The sequence below is a fragment of the Aulonocara stuartgranti genome (genome assembly GCF_965226115.1).
Source record: "Aulonocara stuartgranti genome assembly, chromosome: 3".
Lineage (NCBI taxonomy): Eukaryota > Metazoa > Chordata > Actinopteri > Cichliformes > Cichlidae > Aulonocara > Aulonocara stuartgranti.
Window position 1 is genome coordinate 7,077,621 of NC_138941.1, and position 24,500 is coordinate 7,102,120.

Here is a 24,500-nt window from a genome sequence, read left to right on the forward strand (position 1 = left end):
CTGTGGAGCCATTTGTGGGAGCATTTCAAGTTGCTATACATCAATACAACTGTTATAGCCCTAATTTTAATAATATGTATGCATTAAGTCCATAGTAACTACATAAACTGCAAAAAAAACCTCTGCTCATCCATCTCTGTGTGTATCAGGATACATTTGGTTCATAATACACAGAAAAATCAGAGTTATTACCTGTAATAAATGTGAAAGATTCCTGCAGTGATAACCAGGCAGGACTGAAACACATCCAAGCTGTCACCACGGTAACAGCACCGCCCATCCACAGGTGAGGGGAGGAGCAAAAAGAGGGACTTTGACCATTTTATACTAAAAACACTCAACTAATGTTTCTAATATGAAACAAATAAGCCCACATTAATGTGAGCGTTTATTAAATAATAATAATGATGATTTCCTCCTGATCTCATTTCCACAGCAGAGAAAACTGTGGTGTATATTGAGGTGGAGGGTGTGGTCTGTGGCTCAGGTGTAGAGTGAGGGTGGGGTGCACCACAGCAGCATGCTGGGACTGCTGAGGGTGGAGGAGGGAGTGATGATGACATCAGAGCTGCAGCACAGAGACCAGTGAACACACAGTCTGTTCATCTTTGCATAGATACAATATACAGCACAATATTGAATGACAGACACGCTGTGGGAGCTTCCACAGATACACTGACGTCAGCATCCAGAGTCCTCCTGCTGCTCCCCCCTCAGAGCCCCGTGATCAGCACCAACACATTCAGTTAGATGACAGAGTCCAGCTGCAGCTAGAATCAGCTCCCCTCTGTGAACAACAGCACAGCGTCAGTGTTTCACACTCAGTGAAAGGAGGAAACAGCAGAAGAACACCATGTGTGCTACGTTTCCCAGGACACACTACAAACTGCACAAATACAGAGCAGCACGTGGAAGGACCTGGAGCTGCATTTACAGAGCTGCAGACAGCGTGATGTCCTGTATGGACAGGTGGAAGGAACCAAGTCCTCAGCTGGAACACTCGTGTTTGTCCACAGACAGGAAACACAGCAGGAAACTTCCTCACAGAAGTGCAGCTCATGGATAACACACTTCCTGTCAGTCAGAATGAGGCTGCAGCCAAACACAGAAAGGTGTTTTTGTCCAGATGAGCCCAGAGAAGAAACACGAGTGTTCACAGACATCAGAAGCTCAGAGAGGTGAAACATGAGGTTGGAGTCCTCGTCAGCATCCAGAAGAGCTGCTGTGAAACCCTGAGTACTCATGACAGACTCTGATGGCACAAACACATCATGATTCAAACAGAAAGACAAACATGGAGCTCCTGATCCTCCTGCATGAGAACAAGCTGACATGAGCGCTGTGTCTGAGAGTGTCTCCCTGTCACAGTGACAATAACACAGCTGCTGCTCACAGTCATTAAACTGACCTGAGGTCAGCTGTGCTCCTTACATATGAACCATGTGACCTCACATCAGTGCTGTGGATGACTGTAGTCATAGAAGAGTAGAGCTGTAGCAGGTGGTGTGAGGAGGAGGTGGTGTATTCTAGTTAACGCAGTACTGAAACACTCCAGCAGAGGGCGCTGTTAAGTCCTTATTGTAACACAGTTACTGTGTGCAGTTAGACTTCATACATAATCTGCACTTATTTCCATCAGACATGCTGTCAGGAAATGATTGGTTTCTATTGATTCTACTTCCTGTTGACTCGTTTGATGACAGTGAAACAATCACAGCTGATTGTGTGATGATGTAAACTGTCACTGTTACATTCAGTGTGTGTGACATAATGTTAGTGCAGGCTGATAACAGCCTGGTTCTGTTAGAAACACATGAACGTGTCCATAGATCAGTGTGTGTTTAACATGAGAGCTTCAGCCCTGCTGATGTGTTAAATAAAGACATGCAGGAAAACTGATGAGACTCTGAAATAACTCTTTATATTTATAATGTAACTCTGCATCAAAAGAACAACAAAGGATCCCAGACAGGTTTCTGTGAACAAAGACCATTCTGATGTTTCTGTGTTTCTAACACTTTGACATTATTAGTAAACAGACTGCAGTGAGCAGCATTTATAAAGAGCTTCTATATAAAGATATGACAGCTGTTTGACAAGTTTATCACTCTGTGTTTGGACCTGATCAGTCCAGCTGTTTACTTGAAACATGTTCATTTACCTGTTCTGTTATATTCATGTTCTTGTCTCTGTTGAAAACACATTTTAATGTCCCTCAGATTTTTCTCCCAGATGAATAAATATAAAAATGACACAAACTGACTGCAGCTACTTTTTGTCCTTTCTGTCAAAAACCTTCATGTGACTCATGAGAGACACGTTTCAGCTGTTTGTGACAGATCAGAGGCCAACAAGTCATTTATAACACTTTCCATCATTGTTTAAAGTTCTCAGTGTTTCTGTGTTGCTGCGTATAGGATCTCCCAGCATCATCACTGTGCTGTCCAATCATTGTGTGCGAGGTTACCCTTATAGTGCGATGTGTGTTTGCACAAAGAGAAGCATGTGTGTCAAATATAAATAAGCACAGAACAGAAACAGCTGCTCGTTTCTTCTGTTTAGAGTCAAGTTAGTGTTTTGTGTCTTTGTTTGAGGCCTGATGTCGAGCAGAGGTGTGTGTAACTGCACTGGTCTGTTATATGTGTGAAGTGTGTGCTTCTCTTCAGCATCATCTTTGTCACTGCTGATTCCTTTGTGTCATCATGTGTTGAGAAGAGAGAACAGTTATAACGGAGGAGCAAAAGGAAGCCCTGAAATCTGCATCAACAAGGAAGTGTTGGCTCACCAGTGATCCCAGCAGAGCCACTGGTTTGGCTCCAGTTGTTCTAGATTCAATGATGTTGTTGCTACAGATACATGTCAGCATCTTTATTGTAGTAAAGTCTTGTAATGTGAAGATAGAAACAAGGCAGCAAACAGCTCCATGATCTGATCTTAATGATGTTGTTTTTATTCCTGTCTGTCAGAACTGGATTGGAAACTATCAAAGGTCTAAAAACAGCCTCGACCCTCCCACAGAGCAAACTTTACACACGTCATCTTTCAGCTACAATCTTTGTTGCAGGGATCTTCTGCCAAACAAGGCTGAGAGAAGATTTCTTACAGCTGTCATGTTGATGCTGTTTCAGTCTTTGGGCAAACACACTCATATATTAGGGCTGATATCAGGGCTGCACAAGTTCTTTGTGTTTGTGATCATGAATAACAGAAGTGTGGAAGGCAAACATGTTATTGTTGGATGAAACTTCATGAATCCTTTGTAGATTTGAGCTGTTGGAGCCTTTCTTTTCTCTTCAGGTGTACAGATGCTGAGGAGGCAGGTGAAGCAGGTGGAGCTGTTGTGATGCTGGCAGAGGGTGTGTCTTAGTAACTCTGTGAGGCAGAACTGGATCCAACATTGTGGATGTGTTGATGTTGGAGCCATTAAGAGTCTCTGGCCACACTGTAGGATTTCCCTTTGATCCACTGTGGGGGCATTTTGGAGTCTGTCAGTGAAACTCTTCATGTTTGTGTTTGACTCCAGTTTATAGAAACAGAGAAATGTGTCATGCTTTTGTTCGGCCTCCACAAATACACACATTTGTTCATTGGTTGGACTTTTTGGAAGGAGACACATTGAAAACCGTGTTAATAAGATCTTGTTGTTTCCTGTGGATCCGACACAGAGAGTGGACTTCAGACAGAAAGCGTGGAAGAGATTTTAGAGGCCGTGTGTGGCAACAGGAAGTTTCTGTGTGTTTGCTGATCTTACATGTGGAAAACAACACGTGATGTTTGTGAAGTTCTACAATGATCATTGTTCTCACAGCATTTTGAGTGGGAACAGTTCAAACTGGGAGTAGTGGGAGTTATTTACTGATTGAAACAAGCTGAATGTTTCTGTGACGATGAAGATCAGCAGCTCAGCTGATCAATGAACTGACATCTATCAGTCGTTTCATGAGATGAAGTCATCAGCAGACATTTGTTCTGACTGTGTGATGAATGTCAGAACGTCAGGGCTCTGCTTTAGTCACTGCTTGATGATCATTGGCTCATTGTTGAATCCAGGGGCCCAGTCTGACCTCTGACCTTTGCTGCAGGTCTTCTGTGTTATCTCCACTTTCATGTCTGATCTTCTGCTGTATCGTCCAAAATAAACATCTGGATCATTTCCAACACTTCAGCAGATCTTTAGTTTGGGCAGTGCAGCACAGAATAACACATATTGTACTATACTGCCCACTTCCTGATCTTATTGGATCTGTGTGTGAGGTTGGTGAAGGAAACACATGTTTACTGAGTGAGTCGCTGCCATTAGGAACTAGTTTTTATATCACAGCCTGGAAATCACACAGGACCATTTCTGCAAGTGAAAAGTCGTCATTGGAGGAAAATCATTGTGTAGTTTGTGCGACTGAAGAATTGTCCCAACTACATGTGCTGCTGACCCTTGACCTTTCCTTTAGGTGCACAGAGGAGTCTGTGGGAACATCCAGAACTGAGGCATCTTGTGTACAAACGTGTTCAGACCAGATGTCAAATGATGTCAGATGTCATCCGTGAATGGATGCAACTGTGGATCGTTCCAATAAAATGAGGCAGTTTTGTAAGTACAAGCCCACTACAACCCATCATCAACATTTTAAATTACATTATACATCTTCACTGATATAAAGCACCACTATTTTAACCTGATTCACTTTTTCCACCCTAACAGTTCATTCCTCAAATCAAACAAGATATTTGACCCTAAAAAAATGCATCAACAAATAATTTTGTAATAAAATATTTATTCTTCAACTTTTACAAGTGAAATCAAACAAGTGTGTTTAAGAGTGAAACCAGAGTGGAAGCTGCTCATATAGAGTCCAACCCAGGCTAAAGTAAGCTGAGTAGAGCAGCACCATCAAAGTGTCGGCTCTCTGAACACGGTGCAAGATCGCCATCTGCAGGACTAAACTAGTTTTTCTCGCCCTCCTCGTCAACATCAAGATGATGTCATCGTACAGCAACTGATTCCCTGTCCGTCTGGAACAAAGCATTTACATTAAAAAAGACATTTACAGAAAATACAAACACCAACAACACATCTCATCATCACATGATATTTTATTATTTATTATATTATATATTTTTATTGTACCATCAACATCAACAAATACCAGCATATTTTCTTTGAGATTGAGTAGAGTGGACCTTTCCCTTGGTTCACTTCCTGCTCGCAGCATCAGCTGACCTCTGACTTCCTGGTTAAGGTCTCTCAGCGTTGACTGGAATATCAAATCGGACTCACACCATGTTCTTGTAATGTGGTCATGTCTGTCAGCTGTTTGAAGAGCATCTCTGGCCTAAACACAATAGGAAGAACAACAACACGGCTAAAACAACAACAACACATTTCCATATTAGATGAAGGGCACCGTAACTGGAAATGGTAACATTCATCTGATGCTGCTTTGGATTTATCTTCTGTTTTAGACCAACTTTGATCACTTCGAGCCATCTTAAGTCCGTTTGTTCTTCTCACTCACTAACGTCTCGTATGATTTCAGATCCCTGCTGTTCCCCAGCTGCCCTGTAGGTGGCCTCAGTGTGTCTCACACCATTTACAGATGATTACAGGTCGTTTACAGTTCAAACAGGTCCAACATAAGAAATATGCAGAAAATATCCTGCTATAACAGTTTGGGTCAAAGTGCAGATGTTCCAGATGTTCTGAGTCTGTCTGTGTTTCATGTTAACATGTAGATGTTGGACCAAAGTGAAGCTTTTTGATGTGACAGCAGGAATGTGAAGTGTAACTCTGAGCTGTAGGAAATGAAACTAAACGGACTTTTTCTCCTTTATTTATAGGAAAGTGTAGGAGAGCAACAGATGAACAAGCGTTACTGTAACAGGAAACATCAGAGGACCTTTATGTTCATCATCATCACTGTTTCCTTGTTCTGTCACAAACACACAACACTTCCTGCTCTCTCTCTGATGGATCTGATTGGCTGTTTCATTCACAGGAGGTCAGGGCGTCACACAAACAGCTTTAACTGCACAACGACACACTTTAAATCATCTGCAGACAAACCTGTGTGTTTGATTTATGAAGAAATAATAAAGACGTGTGTGCAGCTGTCCATGAAGCAGCTTCTCACACAAACTCTGACACTTCAGCCACTTTAATTCCTGCAAAGCTGCGTAATAAAGAGCTGTGACTGCTATGAGCTGCTGATGATGACTGCATGAAGCTCTCAGCTGAAGCTTCTTTCATTTATTTTAATGTTAATGTCGCCTTTTTAAGTCTGTGTGAGGATTTTAATGACACACATTAAAGGAGCTTCTTTGATTAGAACCAAATTCATGTTGATTTTCAGCCTGAAATGATAAAAACTTTAATAATTCTGTTTATAATCATCAACCTGGAGACTAATGAAAGTATAATAGTGAAAGAAAGCCTTTATTATTTGAGTAATGCCTGAATCTGCTCAGAGACGGAGACAACACAGAGGTGTTGATGACAGTTTGACATTAACTGAATTAAAAACAAAGTGCTCTTATTGTGAAAATCTGCCTCCTACTTCTTTAAATCATTTTTATGTATTTTTTAACCTCACAGTGAAACATTGAGGCATTAATCTGACACAGTTTGATCAGCAGCTGTGTTTTCACTGACGTTTCACTTTGATTTGTTCAGACTGAGCAGAGAGGATCGGTTCTCTGTGTGCGCACTGCTGAGAAACACAAGCTCATTTCTGCTGTTTCATGAAAAGTGTTATGGAGGAACAAGAAGTTCAGCCTCTAAACTCTCAGCGTGAGGACTGAGTGAAGAGTTTCAGAGCAGAGAGTTTTGGCTCACAGCTTTTAGCGTCTACACAAAGAGACGATTACGCACTTGATCTGAGAACATCTCCACCTCCTACAAACAAACTCTCCTACGAGCAGCTGTCACAACCACAACAGGCAGAAGACTGGATTTCTTCAGGTCAGATTTCATGCAGTTTGCATAAATTGTGTGTCACAGACTTTGTAGTTCACATTTGTGTGACTCGTTTAAATCTTCTCCTCCTGAAAGTGAAACTCTTACAAACACATCAGGCCACAACCTGCTGCAGGTTAATGATTGATCTGAAGGCAGCTGACCTTTGAGCAGGAACTTGTGAGTCTTTTATTGTGTTTAGCACTGCCAAGTGCTGGCCTCTGCTTCCACCATCACATTTACACTGGTAGGTTCAGCACTGCTGCCTGCTTCAGACTGAATCCAGCAGCACAAAGACACAAGTTAATAAAATCAGCATCTATTCCTTTATCACTGCTTTGTTACAGAGGAGAACAACGCTCCAGTAACGCGTAATCCGATTATTTTTTTGAAGTAACGAGTAAAGTAAGCGATTACTATTGCAAAAACAGTAATTAGATTACCGTTACTTTCCCGTAGGAACGCTGCGTTACTGCGTTACTAAAACCGTGATTTTTTTGCGAGAATGTCTCACGACAGTGACGTAAGCGAGTGCGACGTTAGTGACAACAGCTGTGTGCAGATCAACAATGGATCACATATCGAGTGCAGAGAGAGTATGAGCGTGCAGCGTTTAAAGCGTGGAAGTACTGACCTTACTTTGAGTTTGATTCCATACAAAGTGACAAAAACATTAGTGTCCGCTGTGCGTGGGAAGAAAACTTCTTTTTACAGCGAAAAACCCCTAAACTTCCAACAAGCACCGAGTAGCTACGACGTAATGGGAAACTCACAGAGAAACTCGCGGATTCTTCCACTGACCGCGGCACACCTGCACCAGGGTAAACCTCCGCCTGCCCCACTCCTGCTTTACAGGTGAAAATAGAGCAACAGGACCACTGAGTCTTTGACTTTATTTATTTTCTGCTGTGTTTTACTTGCATCTATTTGAAAGACTGAGTGTAAACACAAAATATTTTATTTTATGTGCTGGAATGTGCAGAAAATAGGTTTAAATGTTAAACTAATTTCTTCCAGTCAGAGAATGTTGCAGATAATTACATTTTTGCTTGATGCATAAAGTTAAAAGATTAAAACTAATAAAACAAGTTTTAAAAAGAGACTTTTCCATTTGATTACATTTTGTATGATGGATTATGCAGAAAAAGTAGAATTGGGCTGAAAGATCTATCGCTTTATCACCTCTTCAGGTTGTAAATCGGGTTTTTAAAAAGTAACTAAGTAATTAATTACTTTTGAAAATAAGTAATCAGTAAAGTAACGGGATTACTTTTTTGGGGAAGTAAGTAGTTACTGATTACTGTTTTCAAGTAACTTGCCCAACACTGGACAGAGTGTTGGCTTCATCACCGACACACGTCACCACATCAGGAAACAGCTGGTTCAGTGAGTATTTAAGGTTCACTGCAGACAAACTGGAGAAAAACGAATCACATGAAACATTTGTTACTGGTTTCTGACCTCGTCGTAGAGACTCACATACCTGTGTTCTGCTATCAGTGTGATCACATGTGCTGGTACAGTTTGCCAGGTTGACCCATGTAACCTCCACTATCCTGTAGACGTGGAATATGTTTCACATATGGATCGCTTCATTACTCGACTATGACTGTGTGCTTCACAGGTGCTTACTGAAGTGCTGCTTTACACAAAACCAGACAGTAAAAATAAGAACTGCAGGTCCAGACCACAGGTTTATGTGTTGATAATGATGATGTGCAGTCACTCATTGTCACAGGATACTTCCTGCAATGATGCTACAGGTCATGCAGTTCTGCAGAGGTGGAGGAAACAGATGCTTTTCCTAACAGAGACACTTTAATGACTTAAAGAATCTAACTGACACACAAACCTCAGTTTGTCTGACATTCATGAGAGTAAACTGCTCCTGAATGTTCTGTTAGTTCACTGGATGTTCACCTGACTTCAAATGTAAAGATCCCTGAGACAAACTCTCACGAGTTCAGCGGCGACGCGATCGCACAACCAGCCGCGACGTTAAAGGCCGACGCGCTCACTACCTTTGGTTACAGCTCTCAGCTCACACGACATACACAAAAATAATGACAACACGAGTCCTCTGTAGGACGTCACTGTGGTTTACTGACAATGTTCTCAACAACAGACGCACAACCCTGGTTTGGTCTGGTTATTTGTGTTGTACGGCTTCGTTGGTCTGACGAGCTTTTAGGGATGTCAGCAGAAGGATTTCACGTGCTGAGGTCATATTTATGAATCAACCTGAACAGCTAATACTTTACCTCTTTATTTTATAACACATATGAACACGTTATAGTAGATTTGTGCAATGTGTGTTTCACGTCTTTATGGGCGTATAGATCTGTAAACAGGCTGATGGGTGTGTGTCTGTTTATTGTAGCGGTGCAGAAATGTTAAAAATGATGATAATAACAACACTTCTCACGTCAGGCTACAACACAAACCTCCTGATAGCTGCAAACAGCAAAACCCCCAACGACAGGCACACAAAGAGCGAGCAGGGACCCACCCTGACAGCATGTGAGCCTCCTACTACGACTCACTGTGGAGCAACACAACACCAGGAGACGGAGGATATGAGAGAGGATACAACTGCTGTGGGGGAGCAGCCACACACTCCACAGGAGACGACGGGGTGAGAGTTCGGATGGTTCGGTGCTCCTAACATCATGTGGACGCTCGTCTGCCACATAAACAAACCTCACCTAACCCCACCTCCTTTCTCTTTTTGCAGGGTGGGGTGCTCCATCCTTACACACTTTGCACCACGTGGCGCTCCATCTATTCGTTTACCTTCTTGGGTCTCTTCCTCCTCTGTCCCAGCCCATTGAGGCGATCGCTGGGGTCCAGCCTGTAGTGGGAGTGGCTGTCCTCGCTCATCCTGTCCCCGTCCACTCCGGGTTATTCCTTTCTTCTTTCTGTCCTCTGAATCGAGCTGACCTCTCTCCTCTCTGGTCCTCGCTCTCTGAGCCGGCGGAGCATGAGAGAGAGGAGTGGTTGGGGAGAGGGAGGGGAGACGAGCGAGGGAGGGAGGGAGCACAATGGTGTTGCCATGGCAGCAGCTGCCACCAGTGTTTATCTGGAAACCAGAATAGTTGCCACACGTTGCCACACTCGCACACTCGGCAGCCATACGTTTGTGTGCGACCTGCCCGTGGCTTCCTCGTTACAGACACACCGAGAGGAAACGCTCAGACACAAGGCCGAACATGAACGAACACTCGTGTGTGGGAGGAACAGGGCACAGACTCCACGCCGTCGTTAAAGATGGCGTGTGTGCTAAACGGAGCTGTGCGCTGATCGATCAGTCAAGTGAAAAAAAACAAAGGAAGCTATCTGGATGGAGTTTGCTGCTCCCACTAATCAAAGAGATGCATCACAGCTGGAGCTGATTGATGCACGAGCCACCGTTTGCACAATCCCACCGACTCCACGCTTGTGTTTCCTTTCTGCACCATGTTGTTAACACTGACCCCACACTGTGTTCATGAGCTAAAGAAATCAGGATGATTGATTGATTTCACTGACTCGTCTGCACAAAGCATTTTGTAGGTTACAGCATGAAACGACTGCAATCTCCACATTTACACTCACAGTTTCTGTTTTACTCTCAAACTGATCAATAACAGCTTTCCTGTGTAACAAACACACAAAATAAAACAACTGTACCACCAATCAAACACAAGGAAAATAAATGATATTGTGAGTTCAGCAGTGGGTCTGTGACCGGTGTGTAAGAGGACGATAGATGAGTGGGTGTTTGTAGAAACAACCTTTGTGATTTAAATGTGAGACAGCAAAGCGTCAGACAGAAGCCTGAGCTGAATATTTCCTGTGATATGAAGTCACCGTGTTTGGGTCGGTCAGTCGACTACTACTCAGTGAGTGTCCCACACACACACAGACCCACACAGACCCACACAGACCCACACACACACACACAGACCCACACAGATCTTAATGATGGCCTCAGGCTTTGAGCTCCCACTAACAGCAGGTCATAGCAGCATCCCATCAATAGTGATGAAAAATGCAGCTACAGCTGCTTTTCCACTACTGGAAGTTAATGAGGTCAAAGCTGGAGCTTCACCCTGTTCAGACTGAACCATGTGAGCCGGCCTCACTCCACAGAGGACGCCTCCAGGACAAACGTGGGCTCCATCGAGGCCCACAGCTGCTGTGACATCGTGGACGTGTTCTTCAGCTTGTTTTTCAAACAATCTCAGCAAACGTGCCAAAATCATCTTCAGGGAGACTCTGTGGCACACAATCCAAAAACAAAGAAGGCTAAAGGACATGCTCTGTGTGACCCAGAGTCGTGGCTCAAATGTGGGACTGTGGCCTGGTGTGACCTGAACACTGTGGGAACCTGAGGGGCAAATCTGAGGATTTCATTTGGCTTTTTCATTAGAGATAAGATGGATTATGTGAATGAAAAGGCAACACACACACACACGTAGGGTAGCTGTAGCCCGACTGGCTCATCTGCTAATCAGAGGGTTGCTGGTTCGATACCTGGGATCCAAAGTGCAAACTCTTGGGGAACGAGTCTACTTTGTGTGCATCTGAGGTTGAAGCGGAGCTGGTTTCAATAAACTGCTAGTTTCCCTTTCATACTCCTGAAGGACGTTCCTCACAAAGAGCGAGGCAGCAAGTCTGTGCAGGTCCTCAGTCATGCAGGTCAGCGTCGTCTGAAGAGCTTCTCAGAGTTTCATCTCTCACCCAGTTCCAAGCCCAGTTTGTGTCCCAGATACATGCCACTGATGGCCAGGAAGTGACATCACTGGATCAGTTATGAGAGCGAACCCTTCAAGACTCAAACCTGCCTGGCAACGAGGGAAACGGCTACACAGGAAGTCCAGTGACGGGGTGCAGATGTTCCATCACCGGGATGTCATCGCTTGTTGTGTTTGCGTCACGGGACTTCCAGGTTGTGTTGCTGTAACAGCCCCACCCACACTGAGGTGGTGCTCAACTGTAACTGAGAGACAGAGTCAAGTAGAGTCGAGTAGAGTCAAGTAGAGCTGAGGCAGTTATGTTCTACTGGAAAAGAGGCGACTGTGGCTCAGGACGTCAGTCGGTAGTTCGATCCCCGGCTGCTCCAGTCTGCGTGCCAAAGTCACCCTGGGCGGGATACTGGCCCCTGTTGCTGCCAGTGCTTTTATTAGATGCTCTGGAACTGGTTTAGTGCTTAGGGAGGGTAGAAGAGTGCTGTATAAGAACCAGTGCATTTACCATTTACCATTACTCTGGTTGCCAGTTTGCTACGGTCACCGGCGGTTTGTACAGAGGACACAGACCTGTATGTGAACAGATAGGGAGAGTGTTTAACTCCAGAGGAAAAGTTGGTTTAAGGTGCTGCATGTTCCACATGTGCACTGCACATCTGCAGCTAGTAGCTGAGGAGTGGTTTCCACGCACGCGACGTCCATACCCCCTCTGTCCTCCACAGGGGCTGAGATCCAGCTCTTTGGGCCCTCACAACCCCAACATCGCTCTCACACACAGCACCTGCTCCGGTCAGCTGATTAGACAGCTCATTGTGTGTGTGTGTGTGTGTGTGTGTGTGTGTGTGTGTGTGTGTGTGTGTGTGTGTGTGTGTGTGTGTGTGCGAGGTGAATTAAGGTTATTATAAAGGACATTCAGATATCATCTCTCATCTGGGAGAGCAGCCAGCAGCTGCAGGAGGTGAGCATCCAACGACATGATGAACCCAAAGACTCCAGCTCAGCCAAACTACAGTTACAGATTACAGTTACACTCCTAACTGTTCCTGCAGTGTTTAAGAAAGACGTCAGTGATTCAGACCAAAACTGCTCTGCTAACTTCACATTTACTAAACATTAATGTTCCCAACACAGATTTACATGAGAATGACAGGACATCATAGCCCCCCCTGCCCCCCCTGATATTACATCACTTCAATCCCAAACAGAAGGAAAGGAAAGATCAAATCTGTCTTGAACCTCTGCTTCAAAGTTACAGGAACACTGGAGTCACTCTCACTGTCAGAGACCTCAGTGTGTTGGAAGCTGCTAGAAGAAGCAGATGGGGGAGAGGAAGAGGAGGGCCACGGTGCTGATCTGAGGAAGTCTTCTGATCAAACCACAGCAGACCAACAAGCCCGACGTCGTTCTGATCCAACATGAAGGCTTCCATCTGTCTATTCTGTCACATCGCACACGTCTCAAGTCATCCTGTTCAACCCATCACAACATAATAGTAACAATAAAACAAAGGCAGTGGAGCGTTCACCACGAGCTTCTACAAAAGTGCACGTTCATTTTAATAAAACTGTTTTTGCAGCAGTGTGCGAACATTAATATGTTGTAACCAAACGTTTTGTTACACCAGCTGCACTGAACCTGTGGAGACTGGAAGTTATTTGCTGCTGGTTTGTTCAGACCTGTTACTGCACACCTTGCATAGTTTGCATAGTTTCCTTCACTGCATGCAAAGAGACGAGGCGGGTGGAAACCTGCGACCCTGAACACATCACCAGTCCATCACAGTCAAACACTCACGGCTGTAATCTATTTCAAATCAAAGTGTTTGCACGGTGAGAAGAAGCTGGCGTCGCTGGGGGAGCGTGCGCCCGGCTGCACTTAAACACAATCTTCATTGGTGCTGTGAAACATCCACGTCTCACTTCATCTGCAAAGAAACCTGATGCATCGCTTTGGAAATATTTGAAATCCCTCATTTGTCACTATGCACGACGAGTCGACCGGCTGACCAACCTCAGGTTATGCAGCGAGTGCTGAGAAGCAGCTAAATGGCTGCAGTGACTTTATTCCCTGAGTGGGTGTGTGTGCATGAAAGCCAAAGGGGGGCTGTGTAAGAAACAAGGGGAGTCTCTGTTGTGCTCACAAAGAGGAAACCAAGATCTGGATTTTATGGCCGAAAGAAGAAAACATCTTTTCAAAGTTTCCCAGGCCCACTGTGGAGACGCCCACAGCTCCCAGTGACACTGACCCACACTGACACCACCTCCATTCCTCACTGTGATAGGCCGGGAGGAGAAGATCCACACACACATTCACATCAGGACAAAGTCCCACATTCCCCTGTGCCCCACACACACACACACACACACACACACACACACACACACGTCCTGCATGCTAAGAAGTGAGTGAAGGATGCAGAGGTGTTGAGACGGACACTGAGGATGTGGGAGCACAGACACCGTTCAGCCTGTGTTTGTGTATCAGAATGAATCAGGCAGAAAAACATTAAAAGCAAACTGGTTGTCCTAAAGTGAATCAGGCTGCAGTCAAACTTCAGCTGATCTCTCATCAAAGCTCCCAGATCGATTCGTGCTCCAGTTTCACCATTTCAGCAACACTGTGGGAGAACGGGGTCAGCTTCCAGCAGGGGCCACGATTATGCACAGAAGGAAGACGGGACACGGCCGGTCCTTCAACCATCGTATGGATGTAAGAGCCTAACACAGGTAACACAGGTCACAGCAGCAGAGCTGGTAGCAGCTTTGTGCGCTTGTAGAAAACTCAGCGGTACTGCAGAGGTTGTGTACTTTACCAGGGAAACGTATGTATTTTGTGTGTGGTTGAAGATTTCCAGGTTGTGTGTTCTCCTGTTTTATTCAGTTTATCAGAAGTCAGCAACTAAAATGTAAAAGCAGCTAAAAAGAAAAGACAATGATAGCATTGTGTGCACAGTGTGTTACAGAGCTGTTGGTGGCAGTCCAATCCAATCCAATCTTATTTATAAAGCACTTTAAAATAGCCAGCACAGGAACAAAGTGCTGCACGGAAAATAAGTTAAAACAATAGAACAACAGAAAACAGCAAAATAAATAAATAAAACACATAAATTTGAAAAATGAATTTTAAAATGAATCCTAAAAGAAATGGGCAGCCAGTGTCGTGAAGCTAAAACAGGGGAAATGTGCTCAAACTTTCGAGTGCCAGTTAAAAGACGAGCTGCAGCATTTTGACTAATATATGATGCGCTGACCCCAACATGAAGGTCATCACAGTAATGCAGCCGAGTGCTGACAAAGGCGTGGATCAAAGTGCTGCCGTGAAAGAATTGGCTTTGTTTTTGCAGCTGCCTGAGCTGAAAGAAGCTAGATTTGACCACTGCCTTGATTTGACCACTGCAGGTAGAATGAAATGCCAGCATGTTGTTCACACTTCTTACCCGAGCTGTTCTCCAGCGCATCCGTGAGTGTGGCTGTGAACAGAGGAAGCACTCGAGCAGAAAGTGCTCGTGTGAATGAGTTCAGAGTAGAGCAGCTCGATGTGGGAACAACTCGTGGCGTTCATTTAGAGAACGAATATGTTCATGGTTACTGTACATTTCAGAAATGTGCCACTTTAAATGAGAAACACGCTTTAACAACAGGGGAGCCTGTTCACTATAAACACCATCCAGCCATAACTCTGCCCAGAACACGGAGACAAATATGTCAGCGTTGTAGCGCAGTTCTGTAACAGCCACCACGAATATCTCCTCAGCCGAGCCGCCCTTCGTGCTCCTCCCACAGCCACATGCTCCGTCAGCTGGCCGTCTGCCTGGCAGAGAGGGAGGGGGGCGTCTGGCCTAGTGCCAGGCTCTCTCAATATTTTATGAGAGGGAGGGGAGGGAGGAGGTGCAGCGGGTTGGTTGGGGGTTAAGAGACTAGCTACACTGAACTACGACCGGGAAACAATTATCCTCCCTGCTGAATTTATAAGTTTGCTCACTTACAGAGAAATGAACAGTCTCTGATTTTTACCTGAGTTTAGAAACATCGAACAAAAAACATATCAGTTATGAACAGATCTGCATGTCCCTGAATGAAGTGTGTGATCCTCTACAACCCTGGATCCCACAGACTGGCTGTGGGACTCTCAGCATATAGATGCAAAGGGCGTCAGCATGAAGCTCGGTGACTGTGGGTGCAGCAGTTCTGACCATGATGTGATCAGTCAGCCTCATGGGCGGAGGATGATCATAGGAAAGGTGCTGGATGGGAAAGGAAACTCACACAGGAGGAGCTGGTTAATGGTGAGAAGGTAGGTGGATGACAGTCACCACATATTGATTATTGCACCTGATCACATGCTCTCAGAAATTAGGCAGCATATCAGCTTTTTAGACCCTTCATTTCAGTCGAGTCTCAGAAACTTAGGTGTTATATTTGACAGTTCGATGTCTCTTGAGAAACACTCTAAACAACTTGTCCGGAACTGTTTTTATCATCTAAGAAACATTTCTAAACTCAGGCTACTGGTGTCAAAGGCAGAACTTGAGATGATTATTCATGCTTTTATCTCTTCTCGTTTGGATTATTGTAACGGTCTTTTTACGTGTCTTAACAAATCAGCTCTGGATCGCCTTCAGTCTGTTCAGAATGCAGCGGCAAGACTTTTAACTGGCACAAACAAGAGGTCACACATTACTCCAGTTTTGGCTTCTCTTCATTGGTTGCCTGTAAATTTTAGGGTTCATTTTAAAATTTTAGTTGTAACTTTTAGAGCTCTGCATGGTGAAGCTCCCCAGTATATCTCTGACCTGTTGAAACCTCATGCTTCATCCCGAGCACTTAGGTCTTCAGGTCAGAGGCTACTGGTGGTCCCACGTACTAGATTTAAAACACGTGGGGATCGGGCTTTTCAGGCACTGGCACCTAGGCTGTGGAACTCAATGCCGTTGTCTTTACGCTGTCTAGACTCTACTGACTCCTTTAAAAAGCAGCTGAAGACATTTTTATACAAACGGGCTTTTAACTAATTTAATTAATTTTAACTTGTATGTCTGATCTTACTGTAAAGCACTTTGTGATTTTTATCTGTGAAATGTGCTATATAAATAAATTTTACTTACTTACTTACTTACATACTGGTAACACTGGTAGAGGATTGAACTACTGCAGCACCCACGCGGTTTAGCATGTACAAGCCCGTCTGAGGTTTGACCGTCTGGATGATTGGCTGAAGGCTGAGAAATGCTGAGTGTGACACACCAACATCCCCACAGTCAAACACACAGTGGTGGCCGTGGATGGGTGCAAACAAAGCAGGGGCTGAAGAAGAAGTGGGCTAGCCAGCCTCCAGAGCCTCCTTTACTAAATCTGTGGAAGCAGCTGTAAAGAGCAGTGGGCCAAAATCCCTCCGGACATGTCGGCACTTTTTGATCAGTTCAGATTCTGGGAGATCGCTCTGATATAAAACATGTATAGACCAGAAACGAACAGAAACATCCGTTATTGTCCTGATTGGGGAAATCCCGGTGCTCCAGCAGCAGAGTGACGGGCAGGAGCAAAGCCTCACACAAATAAGAACTACGAGACTTACAGTAACAATAAGAGCTGAACAACATGGAACAGCAGCAGAGTGACGGGCAGGAGCAAAGTCTCACACAAATAAGAACTACGAGACTTACAGTAACAATAAGAGCTGAACAACATGGAACAGCAGCAGAGTGACGGGCAGGAGCAAAGCCTCACACAAATAAGAACTACGAGACTTACAGTAACAATAAGAGCTGAACAACATGGAACAGCAGCAGAGTGACGGGCAGGAGCAAAGCCTCACACAAATAAGAACTACGAGACTTACAGTAACAATAAGAGCTGAACAACATGTAACAGCAGCAGAGTGACGGGCAGGAGCAAAGTCTCACACAAATAAGAACTACGAGACTTACAGTAACAATAAGTGCTGTACAACATGTAACAGCAGCAGAGTGACGGGCAGGAGCAAAGCCTCACACAAATAAGAAACACGAGACTTACAGTAACAATAAGAGCTGAACAACATGTAACAGCAGCAGAGTGACGGGCAGGAGCAAAGCCTCACACAAATAAGAACTACGAGACTTACAGTAACAATAAGAGCTGTACAACATGGAACAGCAGCAGAGTGACGGGCAGGAGCAAAGCCTCACACAAATAAGAACTACGAGACTTACAGTAACAATAAGAGCTGAACAACATGTAACAGCAGCAGCGATGGAAACAACCTCGTGTTTGTTGGAGCAGGGATGGTTAGAAAGAGACGACGCTGCTTTGTGCACGGACCATATTTATGAGTACGAGTAGTGAGTTTAATGATATTTCAATTATATGACAAATATCCAGTGTTGGGGAGTAACAGAGTACACGTACGAGTAACTGTATTCTGTTACAGTTACCGTTTAAACAGGTGGTATTTAGAATACAGTTACTTTGTTGAAATAAATGGATTACACTGCATGTTGGGGAGTAACGGAATACACGTACGAGTAACTGTATTCTGTTACAGTTACCGTTTAAATAGGTGGTATTCAGAATACAGTTACTTTGTTGAAATAAATGGATTACACTGCATGTTGGGGAGTAACGGAATACACGTACGAGTAACTGTATTCTGTTACAGTTCCCGTTTAAACAGGTGGTATTCAGAATACAGTTACTTTGTTGAAATAAATGGATTACACTGCATGTTGGGGAGTAACGGAATACACGTACGAGTAACTGTATTCTGTTACAGTTACCGTTTAAATAGGTGGTATTCAGAATACAGTTACTTTGTTGAAATAAATGGATTACACTGCATGTTGGGGAGTAACGGAATACACGTACGAGTAACTGTATTCTGTTACAGTTACCGTTTAAATAGGTGGTATTCAGAATACAGTTACTTTGTTGAAATAAATGGATTACACGGCGGTACTTTCCTGTTCATATTGTGGCGGGTCAGGACTGTTTGGGTTTGTTTGACATGTTCTGTTGTTCCAGCGGCAGCGTTGTGGTTACCATGGTTACAGGGTGACACGCTGCGTGTTTCCTGGGTGAGAGAGGCCTTGTTGTTGTTGTGCTAAGCTAACAGGCAGAATGTAGCATCATGGGCAGTGTAGTCCGTGCTGCAGGGAGGATGGACTGCTGTACCCGTGATGTGTCTGTGAGCGAGGAGGGAGAGAAAGGAAAAGCACGAGCTGTCACCGAGCAGAAACGGGAGCTGGAAGCATGTAAATATAATAATAACCACTGCAAGAAGAGAGCCTGACGAGCCCAGCTGTAAGTAAGCTGTTAAGACTCGACCGTACACCGTGTTCCTGTTTTCCTCCGAAAACAATAAGTTCTGTTGTCTGTGAAGGTTCTCAGTAGGGCTGCCACGATTTGTCGACTAGTCACGATTACGTCGACTAGCAAAATCGTCGACGACTGATTTAATAGTCGACGTGTCGTTTGAAGCTTTGTAAGATCGCAAAAGACGCAGGAATAATAGCAGGATTTAAGAGTGTAATAACGGACTGAAACAGAAGATGGCAGCACTGCATGTACAAGGATGCCAGCTGCCGTTAAACCCCGAAGAAGAAGAAGCAGCTGTGTCCCAGAATTCATAGCGCGGCCCAGCTCAGTTTCCAACAATGGCGGCAGCTAGTTAGTTTTAATATTACTCTTATTATTCTTTCTGGGTCACAAAATAAACGTTTAACATATTTTCATGGAGAATGTAGCTGTGTAAACCTCAAATATCTGCTCAGTTTATCAAGACACCGCATATTTTCAAAAGCGCTCCGACGTTTTCGGAGACGTCTGTTACCCACTAGCTCGATAGCTAGCCGGGGGCTAGGTCACTAGAGCCGTGAGAACACCGGACTCCCGGCAAATTGTTTTCAAACCCACCGCCGTCTTTCGCGACTCAGGTTAAATATATATGAGTCACTTAGATAACTTAACAATGTTGTTGTTTGGCTTTTTTTTTTAGTATTTTATTTGTTCCTGAGTAAATCGGTTTGGCTGAGATTAAAGTTTTTACACAGCTGAATAAACGTCAAGCAGACAGCTGATTATCAGAAGTGTGAGATGCTGGAGAATATACTCCAGTGTCCTGTTATATTTTAGAAAGCAAGGAGTTTATTAAACTTCACCGAAACAATCTGCAAATTTCATTAAAATTGAATAAACTATCATCTTGTCTTTATTTTTAGTTAGCACCTTAAAAGCTTAAAGCTGTAAGCTAATGATAGTTATATAAGAGCAGATGCTGATGGTGCAATAAGCTGTAGTTTTATGTCCAGTGGATGATGATCTGATTAGTCGACTAATCGCATAAATAATCGGTGACTAGTCGACTATCAAAATAATCGTTTGTGGCAGCCCTAGTTCTCAGTCATCCAGGTCATCGTAGTCTGAGGAGCTTGCAAAGAAAAGCGTCTGGACTTCTTTAAGTTGCTTGAAGACGTTTCACCTCTCATCCGAGAAGCTTCTTCAGTTCTAAGAACAGAAGGTTTGACTCTGTTCTGCTCCTTTGACAATAAGCTCCGCTGGAGCAGCCTTTCAACGCCTCTCTGTCTCTGCTAGCAAAGTTGACCCAGACAACAAAGTAAAGCTCGTTTTCGGCTACGAGCCCGACACGAACCCGACGTATTAGCCAGAGGTCCCTTTACTACGGTTCGGAGCCGCTGACCTTCAGTAATAAATCACAGCAACAGTACATTCATGCAGTTGTAAACAGCATGATAATATATTAAGTAATCCAAAGTATTCAGAATACATTACTCTCATTGAGTAACGTTACAGAATACATTTTGGGGCATGTAATCTGTAGTCTGTAGTGGAATACATTTGAAAACACTGCAAATATCCAGCACACTGACAGCTGTGACCTTATACACATGCCCAGTGAAAGGTTGATTGAACACTGTACATGGTATATAGCTGGTCTGGGGTCAGATTCTGCCAACCAGGCAGCGCTGCCTCATGACACGGGGCTGGATCAGCCATCTATTGATCCATCCCAGAGAAGATGAAGGACACGTGATGATGACACCACTGTGCAGTAGGGCTGCCACAAACGATTATTTTGATAGTCGACTAATCAGATCATCATCCATTGGACGTACAGCTTATTGCACCAGCAGCATCTGGTCTTATATAACTATCATTAGCTTACAGCTTTAAGTGTTTGTGCTAACTAAAAATAAAGACAAGATGGTAGTTTATTAATTTTAATGAAATTTGCAGATTGTTTCGGTGAAGTTTAATAAACTCCTTGCTTTCTAAAATATAACAGGACACTGGAGTATATTCTCCAGCATCTCACACTTCTGATAATCAGTTGTCTGCTTGACGTTTATTCAGCTGTCTTATTCAGAGACGGTGGCACTGACAAACCACAGGAGGCGGAGCTGGAGCGGTTAAAGATGGTCGACTCTTCATTGGGAATGACCAGAATGGAAACGTTTAGGTAGAACACAGGGGCGAGGCTGGACACGTGCAGACGACTGATCGTGGATACACAGGGCAAAGGGTGTCGAACAGTAACTAACACAGAAATACTGCTGTAAAGGTCCCAGTTAGACATGCTGAAGCACAGGTCAACAAACAATCTCAGCTTCCCTGTGTGATTTCACTTCATGGCTAAATCATCGTTTCAGGCTTCTTTGGGTATTTGTGGGTTTGAAGTTTTCACCCTAATTCATAAAAAGCCAATCAACAATCAGGAGAGAGGAGTTCGTCTTTCTAATTACAACTAATACGATTAAAAGACTTATTTATAAACTCCGTTAGCGTCACAGTACAAAGTTAAACAGAGAATCAGGAATCCTCTCTTAATATAAGTGATCACATAGACCTGTCAGCAGCAATTTGTCACGTAAAAACAGCACATCAAAAGGACTCTGCAGTCACAGCGCCCCCTGCTGTTATCACACTAGAAAGGTATTTATTATTATATTAATTATGCAGCATGCAAACATATATAATGTCTCTCTGAGGGCATCTTCCTGAAATATTAATGCATGTGCTAAACAGCTGTACTCAAAGGAAGCACACACACACACACACACACACACACACACACACACACACACACACACACACACACACACACTCTGTTAAGCATGTGTGCATGTTGGCTGTTCATGATTTATTTATGGATTAGATTAATTCAGATCTTATTGCGCACAGAACTCTGGGGTGTTACCAGTTCATTACCAGTCATGTAACAGTAGCCCAGTTCAGCACAAACCCAAACAGTGATGACATACTGGTCTGAGCTCAGCTGTGTCAGGACAGGTTGGAGTGATCTTGCTTCACTCACATTCAACAGAAGCTTTGTGGAGATGAAATCAGTGTAACACTGCGCCTGCTCAGAGACCACAGACGGTAACAAATGAATCACTTTGTAAGGAAAGCCAGCTGGACTGTCTGAGCTGTCATTGATCGGTTATTAGTCGTTTCCTGGCAGCTTTCTCCGAACAATAACATCAAAAAGCCACCAAACCGAACATGATGTGATTAATCTGTTGCACACAGGACGCTGCTGAACACCTAAATGTAACCACGGTAGCTTCTGACCCCACTTCCGCCAGTCCCTTTATTGTGGCGGGAATGAACCCTGCATAAGTTCCGGGTCATTCAGCTGCATGTCCCTGCTCCTCTGGCTGCTGCTGTCCCTGTGGTTGGCGTACTTGTCAGCTATCGACACATTTTACAGTTGACAGCGTGCAATAACCCGGCCGATTCATTCATCTTTACACTACCTCACAATCGACTCAACGGTGAGTTATTTGTTTGTTTCGTCACAATTAATGAAAATGCGGAGCCGCGATCGCACATCCTAAAACTAGTGATGGGACGTTCTGTATCGAGGCTTCGGAGCGTGTGTCGAGTAATGGAGGGGGCGTTTCCGCGAAGCGCGTATCGAGGCTTGCTTCATTTATGGGAGGAGCTGAAAATGATGACGTCCGAAGCCTCGCTGCCCGGCTGTACCACGTGACTGGTTCATGAAGCGGTTCGAACTTTGCCGCAAATAATCATTTTCCATACTGCCAGCATAAATATACACAGTATACTGCCATCACTACACTATAGGTGTTTTACACACTCCTTTTGTTGTTGACATTTACAGGCTGTGTGCAAAATGCCACACTCTTCAAATTCATGCCAGCTATTATTTTTACGTCCAGTAGGTGTCCTGCTAGAGCAAATGAAGCTTCATGAAGCTTCGCGTTGGGGTGAACCAATTGGATGAAAAGCTTCAGTGCTTCATGGGGCTTCATCTGCCCATCACTACCTAAAACGCCGGTAAGCTAATGCTAGGCTAGCGACAGTAAGTGCAATTACTAGTTTTATTTATTGAATATTGTTGTTTTTGTTTATTCCATTATGGCCGAATGTTGACTTAACGTATCTAGAGTTGGACGAGTGATTTGAATTTTGTAGATTTGTCCGTTTTGGATGTTTTTTGTTACTTTTCTGATGAAATGCCAAAACGGCCTATGAGATTTTGCATTGAGTTAAATTATTGAATCTGTTGCGCAACACCTGTGATTGAATGAGTTTTGTAAATATATTCGATTAACTTTGGATGATATTTATTAGCTTTATGGCTGATATACTTTGATGGGACCCATGAGAATGTTTTTCTATAATAGTATGTTGAATGAAATTCATTATAAGAGATGATGGTTTGTTGATTGTTGTATGAAACATGGCATTAATTGTCTTTGTTATTTATGTATTTATTTTGTCACAGCAGTAGGATGCGGTTTCATTTTCTTCGCTGAAGGATAATTTGTTTTTGACCTTGTTTAGGTCAGGTTTTTTTTTTCTCCCGCGATCAGCCCTGATCAGCGCGGGATGGCGAGCCACCCGACCACCGCTACGTTGCGGTAGGAATCGTGAACCTGTGGACTGAATCAAACTGTTGACACATGACCTATCACAGGTCCATGGAACTGAACTAAATCACATACTGGACCACACCTCATCCCACCTCCTTTTGGAACCTAAGAAGCTGTTTTGTATTGTCAACATTATTTTTGTTTGTGATATATTTGCATATTTTTCTTTACTTTTTTGTACATCCGTCTTTACATTTCTCATAACAAACATAATATATATATTTTGAGCTCTACTTTGGTTTCCTGTGTTTGATTCACACACTCAGGCTCCATAGTGGAAACTACTTCTGATAGCTCATTGTCTATGAAGCTGCAGTCAGGCGCCCTGGTCCTGTAACCGCGTTACATAAACCACGGCCTTAGAGGATCTCTGCCCTCTGTTATAATAACCACACATCTACTAACAAATAGCTAATTATGTATCATTTATCTATAATTATTTCTTCATGAAATCACAAAACAACGAAGCTAAGATGCTCAGTAAAGACGGCGCTGGCCTTTCTATCACTGTCCACTGTCAAAGACGGATGTCCCATAACCAGAGTGGCTGCTGCTTCTGCCTCGTGTCTCCACACAGAAAGGTCAACAACTATTTGAGGCATATTTACCTCTCTGTCACCAGCCCCACAGCAAACACATACAGAACGACCGTCAGCAGGAGTCAGGTTTCAGTCAGGCTTTGGACTGTACAGCTCCATGTCCACTTACCTGGAAGAGAAAAGACAAATTAAGTAGTTGCTTAAAAAAACAAAATTATTTCTTATAATAGTAACTGGTGAACTAAGTACCTGCTACTATCACAGATCATCAAAAACAAATGCACAGACAGTGGCTGCGATGTACATTTTTAATTGTTTGTAACACTTGGATTCACTTTAGTTCTGTTTGTTACGACAAAAACCAATCCCAGCACAGGCAGCAGCACCCA

The 24,500-nt window shown here is 43.8% G+C and overlaps 4 protein-coding genes across 4 annotated transcripts in view; 2 read left to right on the plus strand and 2 right to left on the minus strand.

Annotated features, from left to right (window-relative positions):
- LOC309702396 (protein NLRC3-like) overlaps positions 1-236 on the plus strand; it is a 21,735-nt gene extending 21,499 nt beyond the window's left edge. The window contains exon 10 of the mRNA XM_082527113.1: positions 1-236. This exon is cut by the window's left edge and continues 1,566 nt beyond it. The gene's annotated coding sequence lies outside the window, so the exon portion shown is untranslated.
- Positions 1-10,533, minus strand: part of LOC309702355 (uncharacterized protein) — a 249,516-nt gene extending 238,983 nt beyond the window's left edge. Inside the window, exon 1 of the mRNA XM_082527049.1 lies at positions 9,743-10,533. Within this exon, the coding sequence (XP_082383175.1) occupies positions 9,743-10,082 (340 nt within the window). The 5' untranslated portion in view covers positions 10,083-10,533. The remainder of the gene's footprint in view (positions 1-9,742) is intronic.
- The window catches only part of LOC309702241 (uncharacterized protein), a 163,948-nt gene that overhangs the window by 84,229 nt on the left and 55,219 nt on the right, over positions 1-24,500 (minus strand). The window lies entirely within an intron of this gene.
- Positions 1-24,500, plus strand: part of LOC309702189 (protein NLRC3-like) — a 306,079-nt gene that overhangs the window by 21,941 nt on the left and 259,638 nt on the right. The window lies entirely within an intron of this gene.